Source organism: Sceloporus occidentalis, unplaced genomic scaffold (assembly GCF_023333645.1).
Source record: "Sceloporus occidentalis isolate IW3139 unplaced genomic scaffold, rSceOcc1.0.p SCAF_5, whole genome shotgun sequence".
Lineage (NCBI taxonomy): Eukaryota > Metazoa > Chordata > Lepidosauria > Squamata > Phrynosomatidae > Sceloporus > Sceloporus occidentalis.
Window position 1 is genome coordinate 144,272,310 of NW_028316985.1, and position 26,685 is coordinate 144,298,994.

Consider the following 26,685-nt stretch of genomic DNA (forward strand, 5'->3'; position numbering starts at 1 on the left):
CACACTGGCTCTTAAGGGAAGGCAGACAAGAACCTAAATCATATTGTTCATCTCAGTTACAAGACCCCGTTAAATAAATGGTATTTGCTTGTGTGTTGCTACAGTATTCATCAGTTGATGCAGTAGGTCACTATTTTAACTAATCCATAGAGTTTAGAGCAAGGTTTGCCAGAGCTGAGTAGCCTCTTTCTACAGTACCTTACTTTATTGGAGCCACTGTGCCCACAGCCTTTTCCTCTTCCTGCCACTTCCGATGCTAGCATAGTTATAGCAACATAATACACCAAATGGATTTCACCCTTTGTTTGAAGATGAAAAAGCACCACCAGTTACCAAATATTTGTTATGCAATGATGTGTATCGGGTTTCTGGAAGCCCCTCCCACCAATTTTTGTTTAACTGTCATGAAAGGCCTAAAAAATTGCATATGTTTATTTTTGTGAATGAAATTGGCACTTGACAGGATGCAAAAACATAAAAGGATGAAACACAACGCTTGTGTTAAAAGTTCTGAAGTAATAGAATAACCCCACACCACTTTGTAAATGGCATTCTCACCTGTCTTGTTACACATCCCACAAGATTGTACCATCTTATACTGACTTCATTTGGCTACATGAAGAGATCAAATTTGAGATGTGCAGAAGTGGTTCTTGGTGTAAAAAATCTCGATTGGACACAAGAAAAAGAACATGTAGTGTTATGACAGATTTCCTTATATCCTAGTCATGTCCAGGTATGCTAGCCAGAAGTGTTATTAGAGGAGAGGATTAAACTGTGCATGGAGCAGAAACAGAAATAGAAAGAATGTTTTGAAAGAAAGGCTGAGCAGCGAAGGTCATCTTGACTCTTGCACCTAAATTTGGAGTCTAGTGCCGGAACTCTAGAGGTCAGACATCTGAGGAACACATTTGTTCTCTCTGTTATCTGAGATTTTCATAGATAAAGATACGCAGCACATACCTCCAAGGAGCCAAGTTCACTCATAATGCACAGCATTTGGGAGGTTTACCCTTTACCCGCTGTGTTGCCAAGAGAGAATTGTAGGAAAAGGCAATTTAAGAAAGGGATCAGGAGAAGGAAATGTATGACCATGCTTCTGACTGGAAAATTCAGGGTAAAAAAAAGCTGCTTAAGTTTGAAATAAAACAAACAGCTTGGAAATGTGGTGGTTTTACAGGGTTTTGAGAATGATTGTCATACTGAAGGACACACAAAAGAGCAGAGCTTTTGTTTGTTATTGGTAGCTGTTGGTTGTTAATGCTAAATACAGTAGAGACACCTCTTCTTTTTACATTATCTGTATGTATAAGCCTGCAAACTAGAAATGGAACAAAATGTTTAAATGAATAGGACTACAGTCCTACAGCATACACATTTATCTGGATGTAAGTCCAATTTTACCCAATAGGCCTTGTTTCTAAGTCAGCAAGTACACAGGATTATAGGCTGCACATCATTTGGAGTTATTAGGCTAATGGTGGCTTCTGTATGAACCTCATTCCTTTATATATATGAAAAAATGAGGTTTATATTGTGAAGCTACATGGAAAGCTGTTAGGTGAAACTGTACCATTTATCACAAGACATGTCATAAAAATCACATCCTTCATAGCAAAATGTGTGCCTTCACTTGACATTTAGCAGATGAGTGGGGATAAAAATGGAAGTAAATGAAAGTGGTGTGTTAGTATGTTACTGGTTTCACTGAGGCAGAGGTGAAATGATGGAGAGCTGAAGTTCAAACAGAGAAAACAGTAGGGTTCCAAAACTGTACAAATGCCTTACTGTTTCAAAGGCAGGACTATTCAAAGGCTGTTTTATGCATCACTACTTCCTCTGTTTATTTCTTCTGTATAGGAAATCCATATATAAAGGCTATGTGTATACTGTTACATATCATGAATGTCCATGTATCCATTTAGTTCTATGTGCATATACTGTATGTGTATTGGAAAACTATGGCCAGTCACAGTTTCCTGCCATTCATGCACTTTGAGTAGATAGAATCATAGAATCGTAGAGATGGAAGAGACCACAAGGGCCATCCAGTCCAACCCCCTGCCATGCAGACAATCAAAGCATCCCTGACAGATGGCCATCCAACCTCTGTTTAAAGACCTCCAAACAAGGAGAAGATAAGTCTGTTGCTGATTGTCATGTATGACAGTGTACATGCTGTTTGCATGTATGTTTCCTTCAGCAAAGTAACATCCACATAGGGAATTGTCATGTATTAGTTTACTGTTTTAATAATTACTAACTATTGTTTGAGAGCCAGTGTGACATAGTGGTTTGAGTACTGGACTTAGAGACCAGGATTTGATTCCCAGCATAGCCATGAAATCCATTGGGTGATCTTGGACAAGTCACACACACTCAGCTTTAGGTGAAGGCAATGGCAAACCTCCTTTGAGCATATCTTGCCAACCCCCAACCCCCACCTAAAAAAAAATAGGGTCTCCATAAGTCAGAAATGACTTGAAGGCACACAGCAACATCAAATAAACAACATTATTTGCTCAAATGAATACACTTTAAATCTCATATTACATCTTCTCTACATATTGTTCTGAATGCTGTAATTCATTTTCTCTCACTTAGACATAAGGGGTTGTTCAACTCAGGCAATTTGTATTTATTAAAAGGTGTGCTTAAAATTTATGAACCGAAATGTACTTCAGAAAAACACACAGCTCAATGTTATTTGATACGTGAATCAACCCATTTCTTCCTTCCAACCAATCCCTTTCTTTTATGGATATCAAAATTATGACTGAAGAAAGGGCAGTTTTAGGACTGTTCAATTATTCTAGCACTCAGATAGAACAGAACTGTGTGATGGTGGTGGTGGTGTAGTAGATGGGAAATGAAGGGGATCACAGTTCTGGGACCCCCCCCCCCAAGCAATGAGGATACTGATCATTTTGCATGGGATTGCAGACATACCCCATACATTTAACCATGCAGTTTTAGAAGTGGTTTGCTTGTTTAAGATGCCTTAATTTCAGCCAGAGTGTTGGCACCATGAGAATAAAGAAAAGAAAAAAACAGGAAATCTTTCTGGTTTCCCTTGGGATAAGGTTAGTTGTTATCCAGTTCCAGGTATGCTACCTGTTGCAGGTTTGGAGCATCATCTGGCTTAGATTCCAAGCTTTCATTTAAGAATAAAAATTTTCTAGTCATTGTAGGAGCCATGATGTGAGACAAAAAGTATAGTCATTTCCCTTTCAATTTTTTTTCAATTTCAGTAAAACTGCTTCTGCTTTTCAGATGTAAAGGATGGAAGAGTGAGTGATGCGAACAGTGGAACACAAAAGCAAGGAAAGGATACACTATGAGGGAGCAAAGTGAGGGAGGAAAAAGAAGAGAAGGGTGAGCAGTGTGAGCTGCAGAGTACAACCTGCAAGGGAGGATACATGCTGAGGACCTGCAGCAGTGTGGAACAAGGAGTAGGATCTGAGTAGTGGAGTGCAAGAATCATTTGAGCAGTGGAGTGAATTGCAAGAGTGTGAAGTGAGGCAAGAGATGGAGTAGGAGGGAAGGGAGAGTGAGCAGTGCAAGCAATGGAGTGCAAAAGCAAGGGAGGAACAGATTGTGAGGGCACATTGCAAAGGAACAAGTGGAAGTGAGTAGTGTGAGCAGTGGCTGTGGATGAAACAAAGTTTCCAGAAGCTAGTAATGCAAATATTCTACTCCCCCAACACATGCACACTTTTCCTTCACCTTCATGTCTTACCAGGATGTGATTGGGAAGATGGTATTTTGTGTTGTTAGTGTCTGAAGCCAGTGAGATCATTGGCTGCCTCACAGCCTATCACCTGTTCTGATGCAAGGGAAGCATCTGGATTTGACCTCCACCACTTAGTCTTGAAGCTGGGCCAGAACACTATAAAATGTTGACAACACGGATGGACAACTTCATGGCACACAGCAAGAGTAAAACAAATGAAGGTGCTATTTCATCTGTCAGCTACTTTTAACATAATAATATACAAGTGGCTCCTCAAGCTGATATAATTATTCTTTTCCTACCATGTAATGACAGCCCATTCCTACCTCTCTAAACTACTGTTGCTGGCATTTAAATTTCTACAAACATATGTTTATCGCCAGCACCACCATCATTCCACAACTTTGTAAAGTGATCACATAGCATAACTTATCCTGTCAGCAATGAAAACAATAGATGGGATAGTCTAAGAAGCATAGGTTGACTAGTCTCAAAGATATTTCAAAAGACACAAAAAATGGGTGGCTCAAAAACTGAAGAAAAAAACAAAAGTCCTAGGACAAATGGATAAAATCCCTAACCGGAGGAGAATTCCTAAGCAACTGGTGAATGTCATTTCTTTACCATCTGTCCTCTGGCATTTAAAACATTCTGCATGTTGAAATCATGTTACATTCCTTATTAATATTTGATTTTGCTGAACAAAGACAACCATCTCCTTTGATTTTAACCTTAAAGTAACTTTTCCAAGCTATACATTAGCTTATACATGGATTTCCATAGCTTATTAACTGTAGGCATCAAATCAGTGTGTAAATCAGCTGCCACAAATTAATCCCTATTGATAGAGCTTATGTTTCTCTTAAAGTCAGCTCAAACAATACATTTCACTGGAGACCATTTATACCTTTGGCTCAGAGTCATCATGTCTGTAATTTGTACCATTTGAATAATGGCCAGGTGGCAGTGTTATTCTATAGTATCTCAAGTTCTGAATGCTGTAATTCATTTTCTCTCGCTTAGACTCTAGAATGATGAACACCTTTCATAAAATTATAGAGTTGGAAGAGACCACAAGGGCCATCCAGTCCAACCCCTTGCCATGCAGGAACTCACAATCAAAGCATCCCCAAAGGTGGCTATCCAGCCTCTGTTTAAAAACCTCCAAAGCAGGAAACTCCACCCCACTTCGAGAGAGTGTGTTCCACTGTCAAACAGCTCTCATTGTTAGGAAGTTCCTCCTAATGTTTAGGTGGAATCTCTTCCTGTAGCTTGCATCCATTGTTCCAGGTCCTGTTCTCAGGAGCAGCAGAAAACAAGCTTGCTCCATCCTCAATATGACATCCCTTCAAATACTTAAACAGGGCTATCGTATCACCTCTTAACTGTCTCTTCTCCAGGATAAACATACCCAGCTCTCTAAGTCTTTATGGTTTCCAGACCCTTCACCATTTTGGCCCCCCTCCTCTGGACACTCTCCAGCTTGTCAATATCACTCTTGAACTGTGGTTCCCAGAACTGGACACATTATTCCAGGTGAGACCTGACCAAATCAGAACAGAATGGCACTATTACCTCCCTTGATTTAGATACTATACTCCTATTGATGCAACCTAGAATCATATTGGCCTTTTTAGCTGTCACATCACACTGTTCACTCATGTTAACTTGTGGTCTGCTAGGACTCCTAGATCACTTTCCCACGTAGTCTCGTTAAGACAGGTTTCCCCCATTCTATATCTATGCATTTCATTCCCCCCCCCCCCCAAGTGCAGTACCTTAGATTTCTCCATGTTGAAATTCATTTTGTTAGCTTTGGCTCAGCATTCTAATCTGTTTAGGTCATTTTGAATTTTCATCCTGTCCTCTGGGGTATTAGCAATTCCTCCTTAGTTTGTGTCATCTTCAAATTTGATAAACATGCCCCCTATTCTTTTATCCAAGTCATTTCTAAAGAGTCTTGGACAGACTAAATTATGTTTTCTTTCTTAAATTTTAAAACCTCTATGAGGTGTTAGTTTTTTCTTTGTGTGTATTGCTTTTGGTATTAATAGTTTTAATTGTGCCTTGAGATTATTCAAAATACAATTAAAACAATTTTTGAACAATGAGTGCTGGTTGAAAGTCCAGTTAGAATCCTGTACCTGTTTAACCTGTGAATAAGCCCCATTAAGTGCAAATGGACAAAGTGCAAATATATGTAGGACTGAATGTTAAGAAAACAAAAATAATGGCCACAGATAATTTACATAACTTGAGTGGATGATGAAGACATTGAAATAGTTCAAGATTTTCCATATCTTGGCTCAGTCATTAACCATGATGAAGACTGCAGTCAAGAAATCAGAAGAAGACTAGGACTTAGAAGGGCAGCTATGAAGTAACTAGACCAGATGCTGAAGTGTAAAGATACATAATTGAATACTAAATTGGTAGAATTGAAAAACATACCTGTGTTATTCTGGAAAATCAGTATTCAAAGGGCTCTTGTAGCACCTTTGAGACTAACTGAAAGAAAGAAGTTGATAGCATGAGCTTAACGCAACTTGAACCTACTTCCTCAAGTGCCAAACATGCATCTGAGAAGTAAGTTCAAGTCTACGAATGCTCATGCTATCAACTTCTTTCTTTCAGTTAGTCTCAAACGTGCTACAAGAGCCCTTTGCATACTGAATAGTAAAGCTAGGAGGGTCCATGCCATCTTATTTCTCATTTCTATTTATGGTTGTGAAGGCTGGACACTGAAGAAAGCCAATATGAAGAAAATAAACTCATTTGAGATATGGTGCTAGAGAAGAGTTCTGTGGATACAGAACAAATAAATGGCTCCTAGAACAAATCAAGAAAGCCAGCATGGTGTAGTGGTCTGAGCATTGGACTACAACTCTGGACATTAGGCTTCAGTTCTCTGCTCAGACTTGAAAGCCCACTGAGTGACCTTGGACGGGTCACAAATTCTCATCCCCAGAAAACCCAGTTGCCTTAAGATCCCTGTAAGTCAGAAATGACCTGAAGGCACACAAGAGAGAGCAAATCAAACCTGAAATCTCTGGAAGCCAACATAACTAGAATACTGCCTAGCTAAGAAGAAGGCAGTAGGAAAAGAGGAAGCCCACATTCCAAATGGATAGAGTGAATGAAAGAAGCCAGGTCCTAAGTGTGCAAGACCTAATCAGGGCGGTTGATGATAGCGTGACTTGGAGGTATCTCACTCATAGAGTTGCCATAACTCAAAATCGACTTGATGTTATCAACAACAATATGTAGGATTATTCTGTACTGGTCTCTTTGAAAATAATTTATTGCTTGCTGAAGTTTCATTGATTTCATTGGGAGTAATTATTTTCAGTGTGCTCAAGAGAGCACGGAGAGTTGAGAATAATGTTGTCATAACAAAGAATGAAACAGATAACTGCACACTGCCTTAGATCCCCCCCCCCCCCATTGAATAGTAAACACTGACATAGAAAGGCTGGGTGCCTTCCAGAACCAGTCATGGCAGCTGAAGCTAATAAATATTTATACATGCATGCATGCACACACACGCACATACACACACACTAAGTAAAGTCCTTATCAGTAGTAGATGTAAAGTTCTGGAATTGCTCTGTGGAGATAATTAGGCATAGGTTTGAGACAAGGTACCAACTCTCCTATTCCAGTGATGTTCTGTTCATACTGTGCCTAGAACAACAGAGCTGTTCAATCTGGACTGTGCTGCAAAATAAACATTGCAATGGAGAACTAATACATATACATCACCATCGCCACCCCAAGAGACCAGCTCTCTCTACTGAAGAGAGAGGGATACAACAAAGCTGTAAATGGGAATAACAAGTCATAGATCAGGAACAAACACCTATTCAAAAGAACTTGCTAGACTCACCTGCAAAGTTGCAGAAATTCCATAAGCATTTCCCTATTTCTTCCTTCTTTCCTACTTTAATCCTACTCCATTCCTCTGTTGATTGTTTTGATTGACATTCTGTGGGATTCTTGAACCAGATCATTGATCAATTTCTAAAAGCAAAGTTGAATTTCAGAATGGACCACCTACCTTACAAGCTTTTTTCTTTTTCTGAGGTGAGTGTCATGGTCAAGTTTCCTTGAAGTACCACCTTTGACATCTCTTTGAAGTGAAGGGGAACTAATACTTCAAAAGGGAATGGTCACTTCGCCTGCACTCAAAACTAAAGAATTTTTCAGCCACAGATAATAGTCCAAGAATTGCAGTGAGAATGTGAGAAAGCTGTTCTTTTAGACTTCTGTGTCCTTTTCTCGAATGAAAGACAGCAAGGTCTTAAAATGAATGTGTACGAAATTGGAGAGGGACACAGTAGAAAAGGAACAAACCCTGGTGTGACTCAAGAAGAATTTTTCAGGATAGGTACAATTTTTTAAAATAAAATTATTTCCTTTTATTATCCATCATTCTATGTACCACTTTACATTGTTTCATGGCAAACAATGTAGATTCATTGAGTTGATTATACCTGCATGGGCTTTTTGTGTGTGAGGGAGAGAGAGATACACACAAACACACACAGAGGAATTATCTTATTATCTGCTATGTAAGCCAAAGCCATCCTGTGCACTATGGCTGAAAATCAACAAATAACTTTGTCAGATAAATTGGGAGCTGGTCTTTGACTTTGAAATTATTCATTTTTAATAGGCATTCTGCTTCAGTATATGTATTTTGTAAAAATAAATATTATTTATAGTTATCAATGTCTGTGAGTAACACATTTCTTCATTGGGAATCTAGATATTCCTACAATCATAATTTTTACTTGGTCTTAGAAAACTGCAGTATGTGTATATCTTTGTGTTCTATACAACATATTATTATGTATTTGTTAGGGTTTTTAAAAAAATTCTCCTCAGAGAACAAAATGAAAGAAACTGAACCAACATAGCTACTTGATTTTGCAAATTATTTTATTCAGATATTTGCCAAATACATATTGCTGATGCTGTTACATGATTATATTGTTCACGAACAATATATGAAACCAGTATATGTTACTCATAATTTTTAAATTAATGTTTTTAATTAGATGAATTAGATGCATTTAATTAGATGTATTCCCCCTTCCTTCATTCCATATTTACAGCGGAAAGTTACAAGGAATCACAGACAATAAAGATTAAAGAAGAGCCAATGGAAGTTGACATTCATGATTCCCAAGCCTCAGTTTCACCGAGCCAAAACATCAATTATAGCACTTTACTCAGGCAAGAGATAACTGAACATATACAAAAGATACCAGAAGGCCGAGTACTCCCTGAGAGAAACCTCTTCAGCCAAGATATATCAGTGAAGATGGCTTCGGAGCTACTTTTTCAGTTATCAGGTAAATAAAGTAATTCCAGGCTCACAGTATATACTTCTTTGATATTGTTACATTCTGAATTTCTAAGTGTTGGACTAAGAGGTTACAGTTCTTTTAAGAACATTAAGCTTACTTGCAAGTAAGGTTCATTCTAGACTATCTGAAAGACCACATCTCTCCATAAGAACCTATCAGAGTCCTAAGGTCAACAGGGAACGGCTTTCTCTCAATGCTGCCACCATCACAGGCTCCCTGGTGAAGACATGAGAGAGAGAGCCTTCTCAGTGGCTGCTCCCACCCATGGGAAGCTGGACGGGCCCCCTCACTGTTCTCCTTCCACCAGCAAGCAAAATGTTTCTGTTTAAGCATGCTTTTAATATGTAATTGCTTGCAAGGAGACTTTTTATGGGAGGAAGGGTGCTTTTTAAAAACTTTTATATGCTTGATGATTTTATATTGTTTTAAATATGTTATTTTAATGTGATAAGTTTAGTTGTGTTTTAAAATTGTATTGTTTTAGCTTATTCTTTTGTGAGCCACCTAAGGTCCTAATTTAGGAGAAATGTGGCATATAAATAAACAAAATAAATAAAATAAATGAATTAATTAAATTCAACTCGTGGGGCTTACTTCTAAGCATAATAAGGATAGATAGTCTGTTGTCCTGCAGACATTTTGGACTACACGTCCCAATGCCTCGTGAAAGCTGTAGTCCAAAACATCTGGAGAAACACAAGAAGCCATAGGTGGACTTTGCCTGATATATAGGATTACACTGTTAAACACACTGGGACATTTCTAGTGAATGTTCCTCAAAGCATGCTGTAAAGCTGAGAGAATAAACCTTGTTCACTTTGTAGCAGCAAAAAGTCAAAAATTATGTTACACTCTAGACTACAAATCCAGAGTGCAATCCTGTTAACATGCTTGCAAGTAAGCCCTTTTGCATTGAAGTTGTAAGTTTATTTTGGGCCTGTCATACAGACAATCAGCAATACATGTCACTCCAAAACATTGTGCTGGAGACAAAACAGCAAATATAGTGAGCCCTTGGTATCTGCTGGGGTTTGGTTCCAGGATCCCCCAGTGAGTAACAAAATCTGTGGATGCTTGAATCCCACTAAGTATAATGGCATATTACACATTAACTGACAAAATCAAGGTTTGCTTTGCTTTTTAAAAAAAATATTTTCAAGCTGTGGATGGTTGAATCTGTGGATACAGAGAAACAATTGTAGTGTTCTGTATCCACTGCAATTAAAATATATGCATGTTGAGTATCCCTTATCTGGAATTCCAAAATCCGAAATACTGCAAAATCATCCACATGAGTGGCTGAGATAGTGACAACTTTGCTTTCTAATGGTTCAATGCACGCAAACTTTGTTTCATACACAAAATAATTAAAAATATGTATACAATTACATTCATGCTCTGTGTATAAGATGTGTACAAAACATAAATGAATTTCATGTTTAGACTTGGCTACCTCATTATGTATATATACAAATATATCAAAATCCAAAAAATCTGAAAACCCCCCACACTTCTGGTCCCAAGCATTTCGGATAAGGAATATTCAACCTGCAGTACTCAAAGAGCTGTCACCTTTCGTGTTAGAAAGAATACAGTAATAACCATGTAAATCATTTAAAATTTTCTGTCCTTTTATATCACCCAAGTTCTCCCTCCTGAAGTATATGTCTTACTCTGCCTAATAGGTAAAACACCTGGCCATTACAGTGGTAGAGCCAGCCTCTGTATGGTGTTTGTTCATTCCATGAGGTGTTGTTCCTTAAAAAGGGTTCATTGCCATTCTCTCTTCTTGATATGCAGATATGAGGGAGGGAAAAGAAGACAGCTCTAGAAACTCCCTTGTTCCCTCAAAGTTTTGAACAAGCAAGTTTTCAGTCATGGCCAGACTGGAACATTTGAACTATATGCAGAGCTAAATATTATTTTCAATAAGCAAAATAAAATCTTTCCTGTCATCTGCTAAGAGGGAGTTATGGAAAAAAATAGGGGAAGACTACATTCCTATCAGAGTAATTAATTATCTGAGTAAAAATCTGTCCATGCACTACCTAGAAACAAGGTAAATATGAAGCACTGTCTTTTTTTTTCATTTCACTTTTGCTGCATATGCGAAGTATGATTTTGGGAGGTTACCTGCAGTGAGAGCCATGAGCCACAGATGGTTCCTAGTGCTCCTTCTTCTTCTATGACTTTACATTAGTATTTCCCTGTCAGGTAACTGGCTAATGACTATGCCTGCTAGAAGTAATTTAAATTGTAGTCCAACACACAGGGTGACAGATAGTGGAAAGCTGTTCTCAAATATGTATGGATAGATACTTAGCATTCATTTCTTTTACCATGTTATCCTGCTTTCCCAACTTTCGTCAGTTCTTGTAGCACAAGGGCCAGGAATATTTTTCAGATTTAATTACAATGAATTTCAGGGGTGGCTGCATTCCAGAGGTAGCCAGGTCCAAAGTAAAAAAAGGTGGGATTAATCCATTGTTGTTGTTGTTTGTTGTTATTTGCCATCAGGTTAGCTTTGATCTGTGGTAACCCCATGAATGAGAGACCTCCATGAGCCCTGGTCACAACAGCACTACTCAGGTCTAAGTGTTCAGGCTTGATTTGTTCTGGGATCCATATACTGGTAATTTTGTCAGTCCATGGTATCCCTAGAGCCCAGCTCCAACACTTCATTTCCAAAGAGTTGGTTTTCTTCCTATCAGCTTTCTTCACAGTCCAGCTTTCACACCCATATTTAGAAACTAGAAATACTATGGCATGAATAATCCTGATTTTGATGATATTGTTATCTACCTCTTTTGTAGCTTCCTTTCCATATCTAGCTTTCTTCAGATTTCTTGTTTAAGGTCTTACTGTTGGTGACTAAGCCTTTGGAGAGGCATTTCAAACTTTAGAAGAATGAAAAATACAAAAGATAGAAAAGACAAAACTGGGGGGTCATGGGAAAGAGGATGTGACCGTCTAGGGAAATTGAGAGGGCCACATTTGTATCACAAAAGGGTTTGATTTTCCTCCAGGGCTATAACATATAAGAAAATATATGCTGTAGAAAATGTTTAAGAGGACATAGAGAAATCACCAATCAAAAATACACTTAAATACAACTGAAATAGGGAGCGCCAGAAAAATATTGATATAAGCATCTATAATTTGAATGAGAGGCTAAAGAAACAATTTAGATAAGTTAATAAATCCATACAAATATAGTTTTGTCTTTCAAAAATGGCCAAAGCTAAAACTTCCAAAGTAGGGTGGTTTATTGGTCTTGACTTTCAAAAATACTTTTTTTTTCTACAGAAAAAGTGAGCAAAGAGCACAATCACTGTAAAGATAACACCATTGCAGTTACAACCAGGTAAGATGTTATCTGTAGTAGTGCAAAGAAGAACATGAATGTAATGCACATATAAAATGATAATCTGTTATAGAAGCTTAGTATTGATGTATTTTGAATTATTTTTCAGATTTTGAAATCCATCTGTAAAATGAAAATGTGTGTGCTGTGTTATCTGGCCAAAGTGAAGCATTTTTAAGTTACATCAATTTAAAGATGAACCTTTAATGAGAATTAAAAGTGCTTAAGTTTGGCTGGATCATGCCCTCTACATTTATGTGATCAGTTGATAATATTTCAGCTTGACATTTGATTAAAAATTCAATCAATAGGTTCACTATGTTGGCCAAGCTCTGGAAATAAATCAACAGGACTGGCATTGGTACATTTGTGATGTACTTATAAATCTTAGGATTCTAATGGTACAACATGAAAAAAAATTAGAATGTGCTTCTATAACACAGGATGATAGTGGAATGAAAATCTCATTTTCTTAGAGGCTGATGATTGTTGTTGTGTGCCTTTCCAACTTATGGCAACCCTACGGTGACCCTATTATGGAGTTTACTTGGCAGGATTTGTTTAGAGAAGGTTTGTCATTGCCTTCTGAGGCTGAGAGCATATGATTTGCCCAAGGTCACGCAGTAGGTTTAATGGCAAAGCTGGGAATCAAACCCTGGTCTCCAGAGGCATGGTTTTTAAAATATATTTATTTATTTATATAGCATCATCCATGTAAATGGCACCTTACAACAAATAAAACAACAGTAGTTCAACACTCAAACCACCATGCCATGTTGGCTCTTGTTGCAAAATAATTATTCCATTGTTCTTGTGTGCCTTCAAATAGTTTCTAGGTTAGGGCAAATCTTTTTTTAAATAAAGTTTTATTGATTTTTAAAATAAACAGTACACTCATTTGAGTCAATACAGGCATTCTTCTTCATCTAGGCAAATTCATGGTTGAATATCTAAAAATATATTATAAAAATATCCCAAGTCTTCTTCTTTCTCTTTCTTATCTTCTTTCTCTTTATCATGAATATTTGTTTTCACTGTTTCTTCTTCTTATCTTGCATTCTAATTTCTCTTATATCAGTCAAATGATTTGCCATTTCCTTTCTAAACTAAACTTTCTCTCTATTCTCTCACTCATTTCACATCACTCCCACTTATAAATCACTTCTACCACTTTTTAGATAAGTAAAGCAGAATACTCTCTTATATCTAGCCATCTTGTTTATAGCTATCTCCTTCACTATATTAACTAAACTATGATTTCCAAATGTTATATATCCCCTACTATATCTTAAACAAATGTAGTTTACATAGATAACCACTAAATCTTCCAATCTTTTGTTTTTCTGATCGACATGGCAAATCTAAGATAATCCTGTCACATCGTTTTTTTGGACTGAAAGAGTGTGACTAGCCCAGGGGTCACCCTATGATTTTCTATGGCTGAGCGGCAAATTGAATCCTGATCTCTGGAGTCATATTCCAATGCTCAAACCATTCTTATCCCCTTCAGTAATTACAAGTGCAGGAGGGACAGTTAATGGGACAACACTGCATGTGGAAGGAAGGTTGATTACTCTCGTCTCTTCAGCAGCAGTCTAAGCAAGAGCACCTTCCATCTCTCCTGATGTAGTCTAAGGGAAAAAGTTTCTTAAATGCCTATGAAAACCATTTTTCCCTTGAAGCTGCTAGACAGGTACCTAGGGTGTTAGATGACAGCTAGGGGAATATAAGATAAGCTCCACCTCCCTGCATGATATGGTCCCAGTAACAATCATCCTCTAAATTTTCAAAGGGGAAAAAAAGGGGGTGTAGTTTTATACTACAGATTAAGCCAATAAAGTTAAGATTTAAGTCAGTGTGGAATTCATGTGGTCTTTCAGATGATGTTGAAATGCTTCTTCCAGCATTCCCCACCATTAGCTGTGTTGCCTAGGGCTTCTGGGAGTTGCAATCAACCAGCATCTGGAAGGCTGCATGTGTCTCACTCCTGCTTAAAATTCTGTCTTTCTCGTGTCACACATGTTCATTGTTGAGACTGGTAGTAATTCTTCTGCCGTGTGATAATTTCTCTGGCCACATGTCTCTCCTTGAAACCTGGCTTTTGTTCAGTGAAGATTATCCTAGATGGAAAAAGCTAGGAAATATGAAAACATTTCCCTGGCTCTTAAGGATGTTTAGCAGAACAAGGGAAGATTACAGTTTCCCAGGGTATGCTAGGAAATCTAGGTGAAGCTTGGAAAAGCTACTTTTGGGCTATAGCTTCCGGAAACCCCTCATCTAGAGAATTCTGCATTCTAAATGAATAACTTTCCCAGGCTCTGAGTCTGACTTACTAAGCAGCTATTACAACATAAACACTTTGAGAGGTGTCCACTTGTAAGCATGCTCAGTGACAATGGTGAACTATTCTGAAAGCAGAAACGGAAAGAGTTTCTTCAGACTCACTTTATATTCGAAAACCTGAAGATCTTCGAGACCCTGGAAAACAAGAGGTACAGTACCACTTGTTTAATAACTTTACCTAGGGTATATCCAGACTGTTTGAAAAGTCTCAGATTTTGTTTCTGATTTTTCCAGTTTTATACTGGGTTAACATAATTCAACCCAAGGAGCTGGTATAAAACGTCTCTGATTGTACCGAGAGCTGAGAGAAATATTCTGGGATAAACATGTATGGATCTCTAAAATAAAATCAGAAAAAAGCAAGAACAAAATCTGGGACTTTCTGGTCTTTTTAATCAGTCTGGATGCACCCTAGACTCATGGCTACCAAATGGATGGTGCTGTAGGATTCCTTTTTGAATTCAAGACACTTTCCAATTTTACTAGCTCAGTTAATTCTGGTAGCAAACTAGTCTTTCTGCTACTTGCAGGCAGCCAGATGTCTAAGGAATGAACTCAACACACTCAGTTAGTGGCCAATAGCAGAAGTAACTTAAGATGTGCTGTGTTGTGGATGTGACATGCTCAGATCATTTTATCAAACTAGCTACATTATTTTACAAAATTATCGTGTTTGAATCTGAAATCAGGATGACATGTGGAGACAGAGATTGGAATCCTGTTGGTTAGTCCTAATTAGAGTAGACTCTTTCAATGAATTGTTGAATGGTAAGACAATACATAAGTAAATTACCATACATTGATTCAATGAGCCTACTTTAGATAGGCTTAGCAACAGAATTCAGGCCATTGTGCTCCCTCAAAACTAGCATTCTGGGTGAAAATATATAGCTGTTGGGCCATTTATGTTCAGATTCTATTGTGAATTCATTCTCAAGTCTCATTCCCATTATTTTAGCTCATAATTCAAGGCACTGCTCATGTGCAACATATTACTCAAAATTTTCATCATGCATATGCCAAATTTTACTTGTCCTGCCTATGAGCAGAAGTTTCCCATCCCTTGTTTTGGTCTAAGTAAAAATTAACTCAAGAAATAAGCAGTGTAAAAAGGCATACAAACTGTTCAGTTAAGTTAGTAATGTTTTTGCTCCCAGACCTTCTTGTTACTACCTAAATTATTTCCTTGAGTAACAAACCAAATGTATTAGCTCAACCAAAGATGTGGGAAATAACTGTGACACAAACACTTAACTTCAAAAGGTTCCCCAGTGTTAAAATACATTTTACCTGAGAGATCAGCTTCTCACTACTGTAGACAATGGAGAACCTCTTTTTGTTTCACAACGTTTGGAAAAGTATCTTCATTCTCCATATAGAAAAATAGTTGAGCAGGATGTGTCTATCTTTATAGTGACATTTATGGTATCCTCCCCAACTGAAATGACTTGGCTTATGCATGGTGCTGGCATATATGTCTGAAGCCTGATCTCTCTTTGCAGTGTGGCACTCCATAAAATCTGATATACTGTGCCATGTCCTGAAATTTCTTTGCATAAGCTTCACTGGACTTCAAGAATATTCATGTCTCCTTAAAATCTCTCTGGTAGAACTATTTTTCTAAACCTTAGCATAGACCATGGAAAGTGACATTTGTTTAAAACTGGAGGCTGGAAAAATGATGGTGTCTACGTAACAAATTACAATGTCATTGTTGTTATCTTTAAAAAAAAAATACATGGGCTGCAACCAGATTTAATCATACTTAGAGCAGTCCCACTGCAATCCATGTTAGTTAACAGCAGGTATATTTCTACACATTTCTAATTAAGTTAATCACAACTAATTTAAGTTCCACATAGCTCTTTTCTAAATATGCCAAATCTTTTATTTCTTTCCAAATTGTTTTTGGTAAGTCTTGAGTTTTTCCATTTTGTTATGTTTGAACATGAATAGATACCAGCTAACAATTTACTAATGATGATTTTGAATCATTTTGCAGAAGACTGAAAATTAATATTTAAATCTTTAGTTATAAAGTATTTTAACTTTTTCTAGGCTGTACACCTCTGAGCAATGAATTTATAATCAGAAGCAGAAAATCTATTTAACTCTGCATTACTATAATCGATAGCATAATTAGTGTTTTGTCTACTTACATTAAAAATGATTTCTTGTCCTTCAGCCCTTTTTTTTCTGAAGATACATTTAGACAATCACCGTTCACTTCCAATTCAAAAGACCTCCTGTCTAATGAGACTGCTGTTCCTGGAAATATGACAGTAACAGGTATGGAACATTATGCCTATAGTGACAAGATTAAAATGCTGTAATGCAACTCCTAGTCATGTTCTGATAACCTCATGAAGAAACGGCTCAGATGCGGAAATGAACTGAATAAAAGCCATGACTAATAAAACAAATCTAACTTAGCATAAATAATTCCTATTTAAAATCATATGTGATTGGATGCTTCAGTGAAGACAGATGATGATTACTGTTTTATGGGTTGCAGAAAGTAGCAGTGCACATTAATGTAGTTGCAGATGTTGAAGAAACCAGTGAGCCTGGAAAAAAAATTGGTGGAATGGGATGTTGATTAGAAATTCCTCAGCACATAATGTCTGGTGTTCGTATATAACATTTACTTTATCCTGCTGACTTCAGTGGGATGCTTTTCTACCTGCAGTTGGAGCTGTGTCATGATAGGCTAAAGATTTCTGTTGTTGGCTTCACTCATATGTCATGGTCAACTGCAGTTAAGCACAATGTGTATGAGTAGCAAAAGGCTGCAATGAGTCTCAGACTTTTATGCTTTCTTTCTTCCTCCACACATTGAAAGGAGCTCAGAAGCTTTTTCTTTCAAGTTTGATTAATCACAATTTGCCATGTCATCTGGTGTGAACTTCTCATGTTTCCCTGACACAACGAAAACAGTCATAACATCTCCAAGCTGTGTGCTAAACTGTGTTTTAGCATGCTGTGCTTATGGGGTCAACTGTGAAAGTTAAACTTCAAGGCATCAGGAGAGTATTATATATATCACAGGCTATATAAGCATTTATACTGACTCTTATACTCACTCAGGAAACACATGATATTGACAAAAGCATTTCATATTTTTAGCTTTCTAATCAAAAGTTCTAGTTTTGTAAATGGCCTTTTCAGTTTTAGAACATTCACCACAGAATGAACAAATATTTTGAAAAGCATCTACCAAAGTGAAACACAACTGGAATTGAACAGCCTTCCTTTAAGACTGGGATAATGTAGGTTTCCATGTCCAAGTGGGGATTCTGGTCTCCAGACATGTAGTCCAGCAGTGAAACCACAATACCATACTGGCTTTCTTATGATATGGGATAGTACATTAAATCCTTTGGACAAAGTGTTCTCCAGGTCTCTCCTGGTGGCAGGCCATTGTAGCAGTAGACAGCTGGGATATATGATGGCGCTTAAAGGAGAAGTAAGTTCAGCTGCTCTTTCTGGAGACACCAAGTGCTCAGAGTAGAAGTGGCAAGCCAGGTATCTGCAGTCTCCATCATCTTAATCCCCGCAGAATGTTTCTGAATCCCAAGGCCATATTGCCTAGTTGTGGGAAGAAAAGGAAATAGCTGAGGGACAAAGACTTGATTGAAGTGACTTGTTTTGGTGCTTTCCTATCAGTACTAGGCTGTAGCACTTGATTTAAAAAAACAACAACATAAAAATGAGATGGTGGCTGTGGTAAGCCATATTGTGCCCTGGCATTGGTCACACATAGCCACCAGATCTGCTCATGGGTGCAAGACTGTCCTCCCATCTCCATTTTTCTTCTCTTTTCTTTCTGTATTTTTGACTAGTATTAATGTAGTATGTTTGCTAAAACTGTTTTTAATCGACATTTCTTTCAAAAGTGGAAGGTGAATGCATGATATGCAAGCCTCTGAAAATACACTAATAATATTGTCCAAGGAAGATCAAATAACAATGATGAGACAAGATCAAGAGTGATAGTAACAGAACTGCAAGATGTCCTGCTATATCTGTTTTAAGATAGGTCATAGCAATTTTTAAAAAAGTAAATGAGAGTAAGAATCTGCCCCTCAGGCTGATGAAATGGAAAGACAAGACATACGACAGAAAAAGCATTAAAATGAAAAAGAATCAGAGGGCTTGCGAGTGTATGTGCGTATATGTGTACAGTTGCCGCTACCCATAGCCTCCAAATTTAATTTATTGTTATTATTATTATTATTATTATTATTATTCCACTTTCTCCCAAAAATTGGGATACAAATTAAAAACAATACAATTAGAAACATAGAAAATTTTGTTTTTAATTTAAAACCCCGATTCCCAGCTTTTAAAAAATAAAGTAGACCTCTCTAACTCTTGTAGAATTGATGATATCCAGCCACGCTTCTGCCTATTTCTTTTGTAAGAAACCAGTCTGCTGCTGTCTTTCAGACTTCCTAGCCAACAAATGAAATTGTAACAGTGACTGACACATGGAAAAGAAATTAAGAAACTCAGTGAGGTTTTGTTGTCATTCATTTTCTTCGAGTGGAAAGATTGACTGTAACACTGTTCTGCATTAATGCTATCAGATTCTCAGAATTTTCTGCTACTGTGTGTAGTAGAATGCTAAATGTCATGGAACAAGACACTAAGTTCATGTAGGTGTTTCATGGCAATACACAATGGGCATGTAAACTATATACATATACTACTGTTCATCTTTGTGCTGACACATCCCCGCCCCCCCCCCCAAAAAAAAAAAAATTCTGCAGACTCTACTGAAGGAGGGAAGTCAATTTGATAATACTAGAATAAAGATGTGAGTTGTAAAGGAGAATTTATATGCAGGCTGAGTTTGTGTACAGCTAGATGATTACAATGAACCCTCTACATTTGCGGCTTTGGTTTTGTTTTGTTTTGGAGTTGGGGTTTTTGTTTTGGTTTTTTGTAGATTTGATTATTCACTGATTTGGGTAATATGTTCTCTCTAGGAATCTTTTGGTCCTACAGCATGACTCTGCCAGAGGTTGAGCATAGAGTTGCAATGGAGGATCTAGTGATTCCCAGATAAAACACTTTTCTAACCATTTGTAGATCCTCCAGCATGATCTAGTACATATTGACCGTAGAGTTGCCCTGGAAGACCTAGAGTTCCCTAGATAGGTGTTCTATCAGGTAAAAAATAATAGTGTTTTTGTTCATTTGTGGTTTTCCACTTTCATGGGTGTCGTGCACCCCTAATTCCAGCTAATGTAGAGGGCCCACTATACATCATTTCTGTTGTGTCTGACTTGAATTAGAGGACTGAAACTGAAACAAGAGTCCTTGTTCCTTTGGTTGGTACCAGAATTGACTACAATGTCTAGAATCCACCAGTGAGCAATACCTCTAGGAAACCAGTGTGTTGTGACCCACTTTACCGAGTTGTCTAGGGTATTCTGGGTGTTGTAGTACAAAAAAGATTTTTTCCACAATCTGGATTATGCTTCCCTTTAGTTTAGCAGCCTCAGAACAACTGTCATCTGGGCCCTTTCGCCTTATGCAATCATAGCACTATAATTCTAGTTTATCTGCCATGTTCCATACTATGGGATCCTGGGGTTTGCAGTTCAGTGAGGGGTATTTAGAATTATCTGCCAGAGAGCTATAGTGCCTCACCAAACTACAAACCCCAGGATTTTACAGGATGTGGCCATGACAGTTAAAGTGGAATCACAGTGCAATAATTGTATCATGTGAAAGAGTTTGAGGTGAGGGAAGCTACCATATATACTTGACTATAAGTCAAACTCATGTATAAGTCGAGGGCAAGTTTTGGGGCCAAAATTATGGAATTTGCTATGACCCGTGGATAAGTCGAGGGTAAAATTTAGAGGCATATAGCAAATGATCTAAAGGATGAAGCAAAGCAAAACAATGTCAAAGAACTTATAAAATTCCAGCAGACATAACTCTTTGTGCTTACTCTTAAGGTTGGATGGATGAGAGAGTAGAAGGGGTCAGTGCTTCACACATTATGCTATTGCTTTTCATTGGGAGAGGGTTCCTTCTTTTAAATAAGAGTTAAGATACAGCACTTACATTGACCTGTGGATAAGTGGGGTCAATTTTTTGACCTAAATTTCTAGACTTATACATGAGTATATACAGTACTCATTGTTTGCTGAATGAAGGGAGAGGCAGTGTGGTTTACCCTTTACTGTGATGCTGGGCAAAAAGTAGAAATCCCCAGTGGCCTTTATTTCCCTTCCTTATGTTTTTGCAGAAAAATTAGAACTTCTGCTTTGCAGGCCCAAGATACTGGATGCTGTTTTGATGCTTAATTTTGAGAGAGTGAGTAGCACAGGTGATCTCATCCCAGTGATAAATCTACTAACTGACAGCACCTCCACCAGCTGGTGCTTAGTTTGAAAAGAGAAGTAAGTAAACTGCATGCAAACAGAGGCAGACATACCCTTTCCCTCTCCCTGAGACATTATCTTGAGTGCAGCATAGAGGAAGTTGTCAGTGCCAATAGACATATAATGCCTAACATCCTGTGAGTGATGGCATACGTGTGTCCTTACTCTTAAGACAGCTGCTGATCTGTGTAGCTGAGAGTCATGCCAGCATTTCCTGCTTGGGTTAGCTGAGTGTGCAGATTGGCTAAGAATAGTAGGATGGGGGGGGGGGGGGAGCAGAACTAAGAATAGTAATATAGGGAAAGGAGTGGGTTCACCTTAGCAGGAACTAAACAATGAGATAGGTTGTGCAAGAATACAGCGCAAGTCCAACAATGTGTTGAAAACTTCTCAGAAATATTGAAGAGATCTCCTGGGGTCATAGCTAGAACCTAGATGGGTTTAGTCTTCACTTTACAATATTTTAGTCCTCATTGTGGCAGAGAAAAACTTTGAATGTGAATTTGTCATGTGTCTTTGTCTCAACGTCATTTTCTGAACACCAGTGCATTATGAAGTTTCCCCATCCTTCTGTAACATTTTGTCTCCTGTCCTTTTTGTGACTTCTACTTATCTATATCCCTGTGTACATATATCTTTGATTGAAGGCATGGTCTTGTCACTTTCTAGCTGTGTCTGTCTCTGTCATCTGAGTATGATCTAAATATAGTGCAACACTAGCTGAAGAAAACAATATGGTAGCAGAATTGCATTTTTTTTCAACTGCACACTTCTACCTGTGCTCCTTAAGCATGCCATGATATAGGCAACTGTATCTGCAAGCTGCTATGCAAGTAATTGTGCAACCAGGTCCACAACTGGGTATGCAGTTAGTTCTACAGCTGGAGGTTCATAATGCATCCAGTTATGCAACTTGTTGCACAACTGTAAACTGTTGCACACACCTCTTGTGCATAGTGTATGTCTAGTCTGTAAGCATATCATCCTACTGTTGACAAAATGGCTCTCTCACTTTCTGTTGTGGCCTTCTATGGGAATCCTGCTAAGGTCTTATATTTACAAAGCGGAGGTCTCTAGACACAAAATTTTTCACATTTAAAAAAAATAGTAAAATGTGAAAAGTAGACATGCGGCTACTTAAGGATTGCAAGAAGTGCTTTGTTTTTTCACTAGAACTCTGAGATTTACCCATCAAAGCCTTGTGCAAAAGTTGTACATTCAGCTTTTTAAAAATTCTTAAACCCAGGAATTAATTTTGAGTATCAGAACTGACACTTATAGTCGTGTCACACAAAAATCTACTCCTTTTTACCCTTCATTGTCTTCATTTCTGTAATCCAGTTTAACAGAGGCAGAGAAGAATCATTTTATTGCTGCTGTTGTTAAAGCAATTGGGAGACACAAATCCTTCATATGAAAATAAAAAATCTGGAACCCTGGATAACTATTGCCTATGTAATGATCTCTGGGCCAGCCACCAAACACAGACATCCTGGTTTGGCTCGCTGCCACACCAGATCCCTGATTTCCCTGGTCTTCTAGGTTACTCTTCTCCACTCCTGCTGAGCTAAGGGAACCTCCTGAGACCATCTATACAGTTTCCACCACCTAGTGAATTTTGATGATCTTTTCCCTCCACAACACACTAGGACTTCGTAAAGGGATGTGTAGTTTCTACCACTGCTAACTTAAACAAGCAACAACTGAGCTAAAGTCATGTGTAAAAGGAGTTTAGGAAGTAGCAGGTACTTTTAAAGGAAAGCTTTATTTCTAACTAAGGAATGATTGGGAGGAGGGAACCCCCAGTCATTACATCCTAAGAAAAAATAGTATTGGATGCGATAGACAAGTAGCTCCTAGTAGTCACAGCATGTGGGAATGGCAACTCATGACTTCAATGATGGTGAGGTGGTAAATCCACTACAAGTGTAACTCTGAACTTGAAAAGAGCTATCCAGAGTTCTGAACTCTATTCCCAGATTGGTTCAGCACTCCTTTAAAGTTCTCCAAAGCTCTCAAATTCTCTAAAATCCATAGCAGATTCAACATACCACTGATGTGGGAGCCACCAACTGCCATGCTTACATGAAGAAAAAACTGGAAACCGCTACAAAGCAACCTTTAATGAAATAATGTCAGAGAATAAGACAAAGCAAAGAGTCAGAGTCGGGAGGTTTTAATAGAAACAAAATAAAGAAGAAATGAAATGAAGAAAAAATTAAAAGAATTACTTTGAAAAACAAAGGTCAGCAATAACATCACAACAGACCTGCGTCGGCAAGGAAACTCATGACATATGATTAAATTGTTAACAGTTGCCTGAAATGAATCTTTAGATTTGAAAGTCAGAAGGATGACTCTCACTTCCTAGTATGGATACTGCAACTCAAGCATATTGATAGTTTGTGCTGAGGTCTTGTATATTCAGCTGAAGGAGAAAAGAATCATATGTTAGTATTGATATACAGTGCCACTGCACAGGTGCTTGAGATTATTACTGGGTATATCAGCAACTGATGCAAAATATGGGTGGCATGATGTTAAGATGGATGGCGTTCTTCCATTCACACTACGTTATAGTTGCACTTAATGTAGTTAGTTTCTGTTAGCCCAGCCACAAAAGTAACTAATTACTCTGCAGGTAATTTTTAAACTATCTATAAAGAGGTTCGTACTCGTCATTCCTGTACTTATAGGCAGATATTAGTTACAAGGCTGCGGTAAACATTTGCAAAAAAAAAAAGTCAGTGCTCATCCCCCTCATTTATATCTGTCTGAACAAATAAGTATGAATGTAGAACGTAGAACTTTATGCAGAATCATAGAGTCATAGTTCTGGAAAGGCCATCTAATCCAACTTCCTACCATGAACGAATAAACAAAAGCATTCTGTTATTAAACTCTGTTTAAAGCCCTCCAAACAAGGAGAGTCCATCAGACTCTGAGACAATCTATTCCACTGTCGAACAGCTTTTACAATCAGGATGCTCTTCCTAATGTTTAGAATCTTTTTTCTTAGGAATCCCTTGGTTCATGTCCTAGTCTGTGGAGCAGCAGAAAACAAACATACTCCATCTTCTACATGACATGCCTTCAAATATTTAAAGATGGCCAGCATATCATCTCTCAGTCTTCTCCAAGCGAAAGATACTTAGTGTCCTAAACTATTCATCGTAGGGATTGGTTTCCAGACTCTGTATCACCTTGAAAGTCATCCTCTGAACATATTCCTATTTGCTAATATCCTTCCTGAACAGTGGTGTGCAGAACTGGACATAATATTCTGGGTGAGGTCTGACCAAAGTAGAGTAGCAACCATTCATTTTAAACAGAGCTGTGTTAATAGAAAAATATGATTACTGTAATACTGTGTCTCTGTCTGTGTCTATGAGTAGAACTATGTCTTAGGGAAATCCAAAATAAGATTTCTTTACCAGTAATCAGTATCTGGTTGTACTGTTATTTTTTTAAAATTTATTGTACTTATATATTGCTTTTCTCCCAAAATGGGGTTCATGGTGGCAAGCGATAACAGCAACAACTAGAGATGAAATATTTGGTTATCATCCATAAAAATAAATAAATATCAGCACTACTGTAATTTGATGAATGTCCTTTTGAGATCTCCATGATTTTTAAACAGATTTTAGCTTTATACTGAAGTTGCAGTTTGCAGGGGAAGAAACAAATGAGCGACTTCTCAGTCCTTGTGTTGTTTTCCTTCCAGAAATCACACACTCGCATCCTAGCTGTTATTATTCCTGCAATGGAAAATGTATTGGGCATCCATATCTTTTGGTCAGAGGCTGTAGAAGCAGCCTGGAGATCAGAAAATATTATAAGAGAAACGGATGTGTACTGCCTCAGCAACCTCAGTAGTTACATATGATAAGACCAAAAAACTATGCAGAAAGAATTATGCAACTGAGACCAACATGCACCTTTACCCTGAAAATGTGCAAACACAAGGGCACAACTAGATCTCACTTTGAAAGTCAAAAAATAAATATGGGGCTTCAGTTGAGGTTAAGCTTAGTATGCAATAACATGCATTTGGTATGCACCATTGTCTCAGTTTGGAAAGGACTCTGAGGTTCCAACTTACAAAGCTCTTCTACAGTACTACAAATGTTTTATCCCAGGTATCTCTCCCTGTCCCTACAGATTAGTCTTCACCATGGGAACGTAACATATTCTCTAGATAAGGTTATGTTGCCAGGTCATTTTCACAGCTAGAACAATAAATGGCTTCAATTTGAAACATGAGCCTGGTTTCCATGATGTCAGGCCTGGAATTTGTTTTTAGAAACTGATTATGATACCAGGATTCTGAGTTTACCCTCTCCATGCATTAACACTGTATCTTTTTTCCCTGCACTTTACATGAAAAGGTTGGCTTGGGAGGAAAATGTCTCTTGGCTCCTGGGATTAGAGTTCAAGGCATGTCTTCCTGATGCGGTTGGTTTCCAGAATCTGTCTTTTTAGAGAGTAAGCATTAAACAATTCTTTTACAGTCCAGTCCTAACTATGTTTATTCATACACAAGTCCCAGTCAGCGCAGTGAGCCTGTCTCCTTAGTAAGTGGCTTCATTCAGATTTATTGTGAAGTGAACAAAACTAGGCAGTGATGTAGAGACAAAATAATTTAGAATTATTGCCAAGTTATGATGGTTTATTACAATCCTAAGATTCTGCTATATGAATAGATAGCTTCCAGCTACAACCTATATGAACATTTTATTTATTTAGCACATTTATGCATTGGTTCTCTCTTCAAGAAGCTCTTAAGGTGTTGTACAGATTCAATAACAGTCATAAAAATGTTTTTTAAAATATATCAAACTGACAGTGCAGAAATAGCCAAATAAAAGAATCCAGAATCCAACCCAGGTAGTGGATGATTGGATTTGGGGTGCATACATTGTCTCAGGACAAAATTCTCCAATTTTTTTTTTTTTTTTTTGAACAAAATGAATGCATCTTAGAGCCCTGAACCATATGTGTTCTATTTTCCCCATTTTCAGTACCAATGTATGTTCTGTGTGTCAGGGGAGGAAATGAGGCCTTTCATTTACACTGGATGCAAAAGCAATGGCACAAGATTCTAGGTCCTGTTAATTTTAATGTTTTTGCTTGGTTCAAACAGCTGAATAATGATGACAGTTAATTCCAGTCAACGACTAAGAAATTGCTGCTCTTCTATAGTGATCCAGATTGCTCTCTTTAATGGTAGGGCCAACCCTGTCAAGCCTCAAGTTGTGAGGAAATTTAAAGAGCTCAGGTATTGGAAAGTTCAGTTACACAGGCTGAGCACCCCAGAAGCAATGCTGGTGCCAGATCATCATTAGCCACTGTCTACTGATCCCACTGAAGTGGTGACAAGGGCACTTTTGCCAGGGAACATTGCAACCTAACTCTGACTTAAGAAAGGCACACATTCAAAAATGTACATTGTATTCCTAGCCTGTGGGT

The 26,685-nt window shown here is 37.9% G+C and overlaps 1 protein-coding gene across 3 annotated transcripts in view; it reads left to right on the forward strand.

The window, feature by feature from the left end:
• Positions 1–26,685, forward strand: part of ZNF827 (zinc finger protein 827) — a 154,035-nt gene that overhangs the window by 90,544 nt on the left and 36,806 nt on the right. For all 3 annotated transcript variants that reach the window (XM_089525729.1, XM_089525731.1, XM_089525730.1), the window contains exons 6-8: positions 8,851–9,090; positions 12,412–12,469; positions 16,998–17,101. In XM_089525729.1, the coding sequence (XP_089381855.1) occupies positions 8,851–9,090; positions 12,412–12,469; positions 16,998–17,101 (402 nt within the window). The remainder of the gene's footprint in view (positions 1–8,850; positions 9,091–12,411; positions 12,470–16,997; positions 17,102–26,685) is intronic.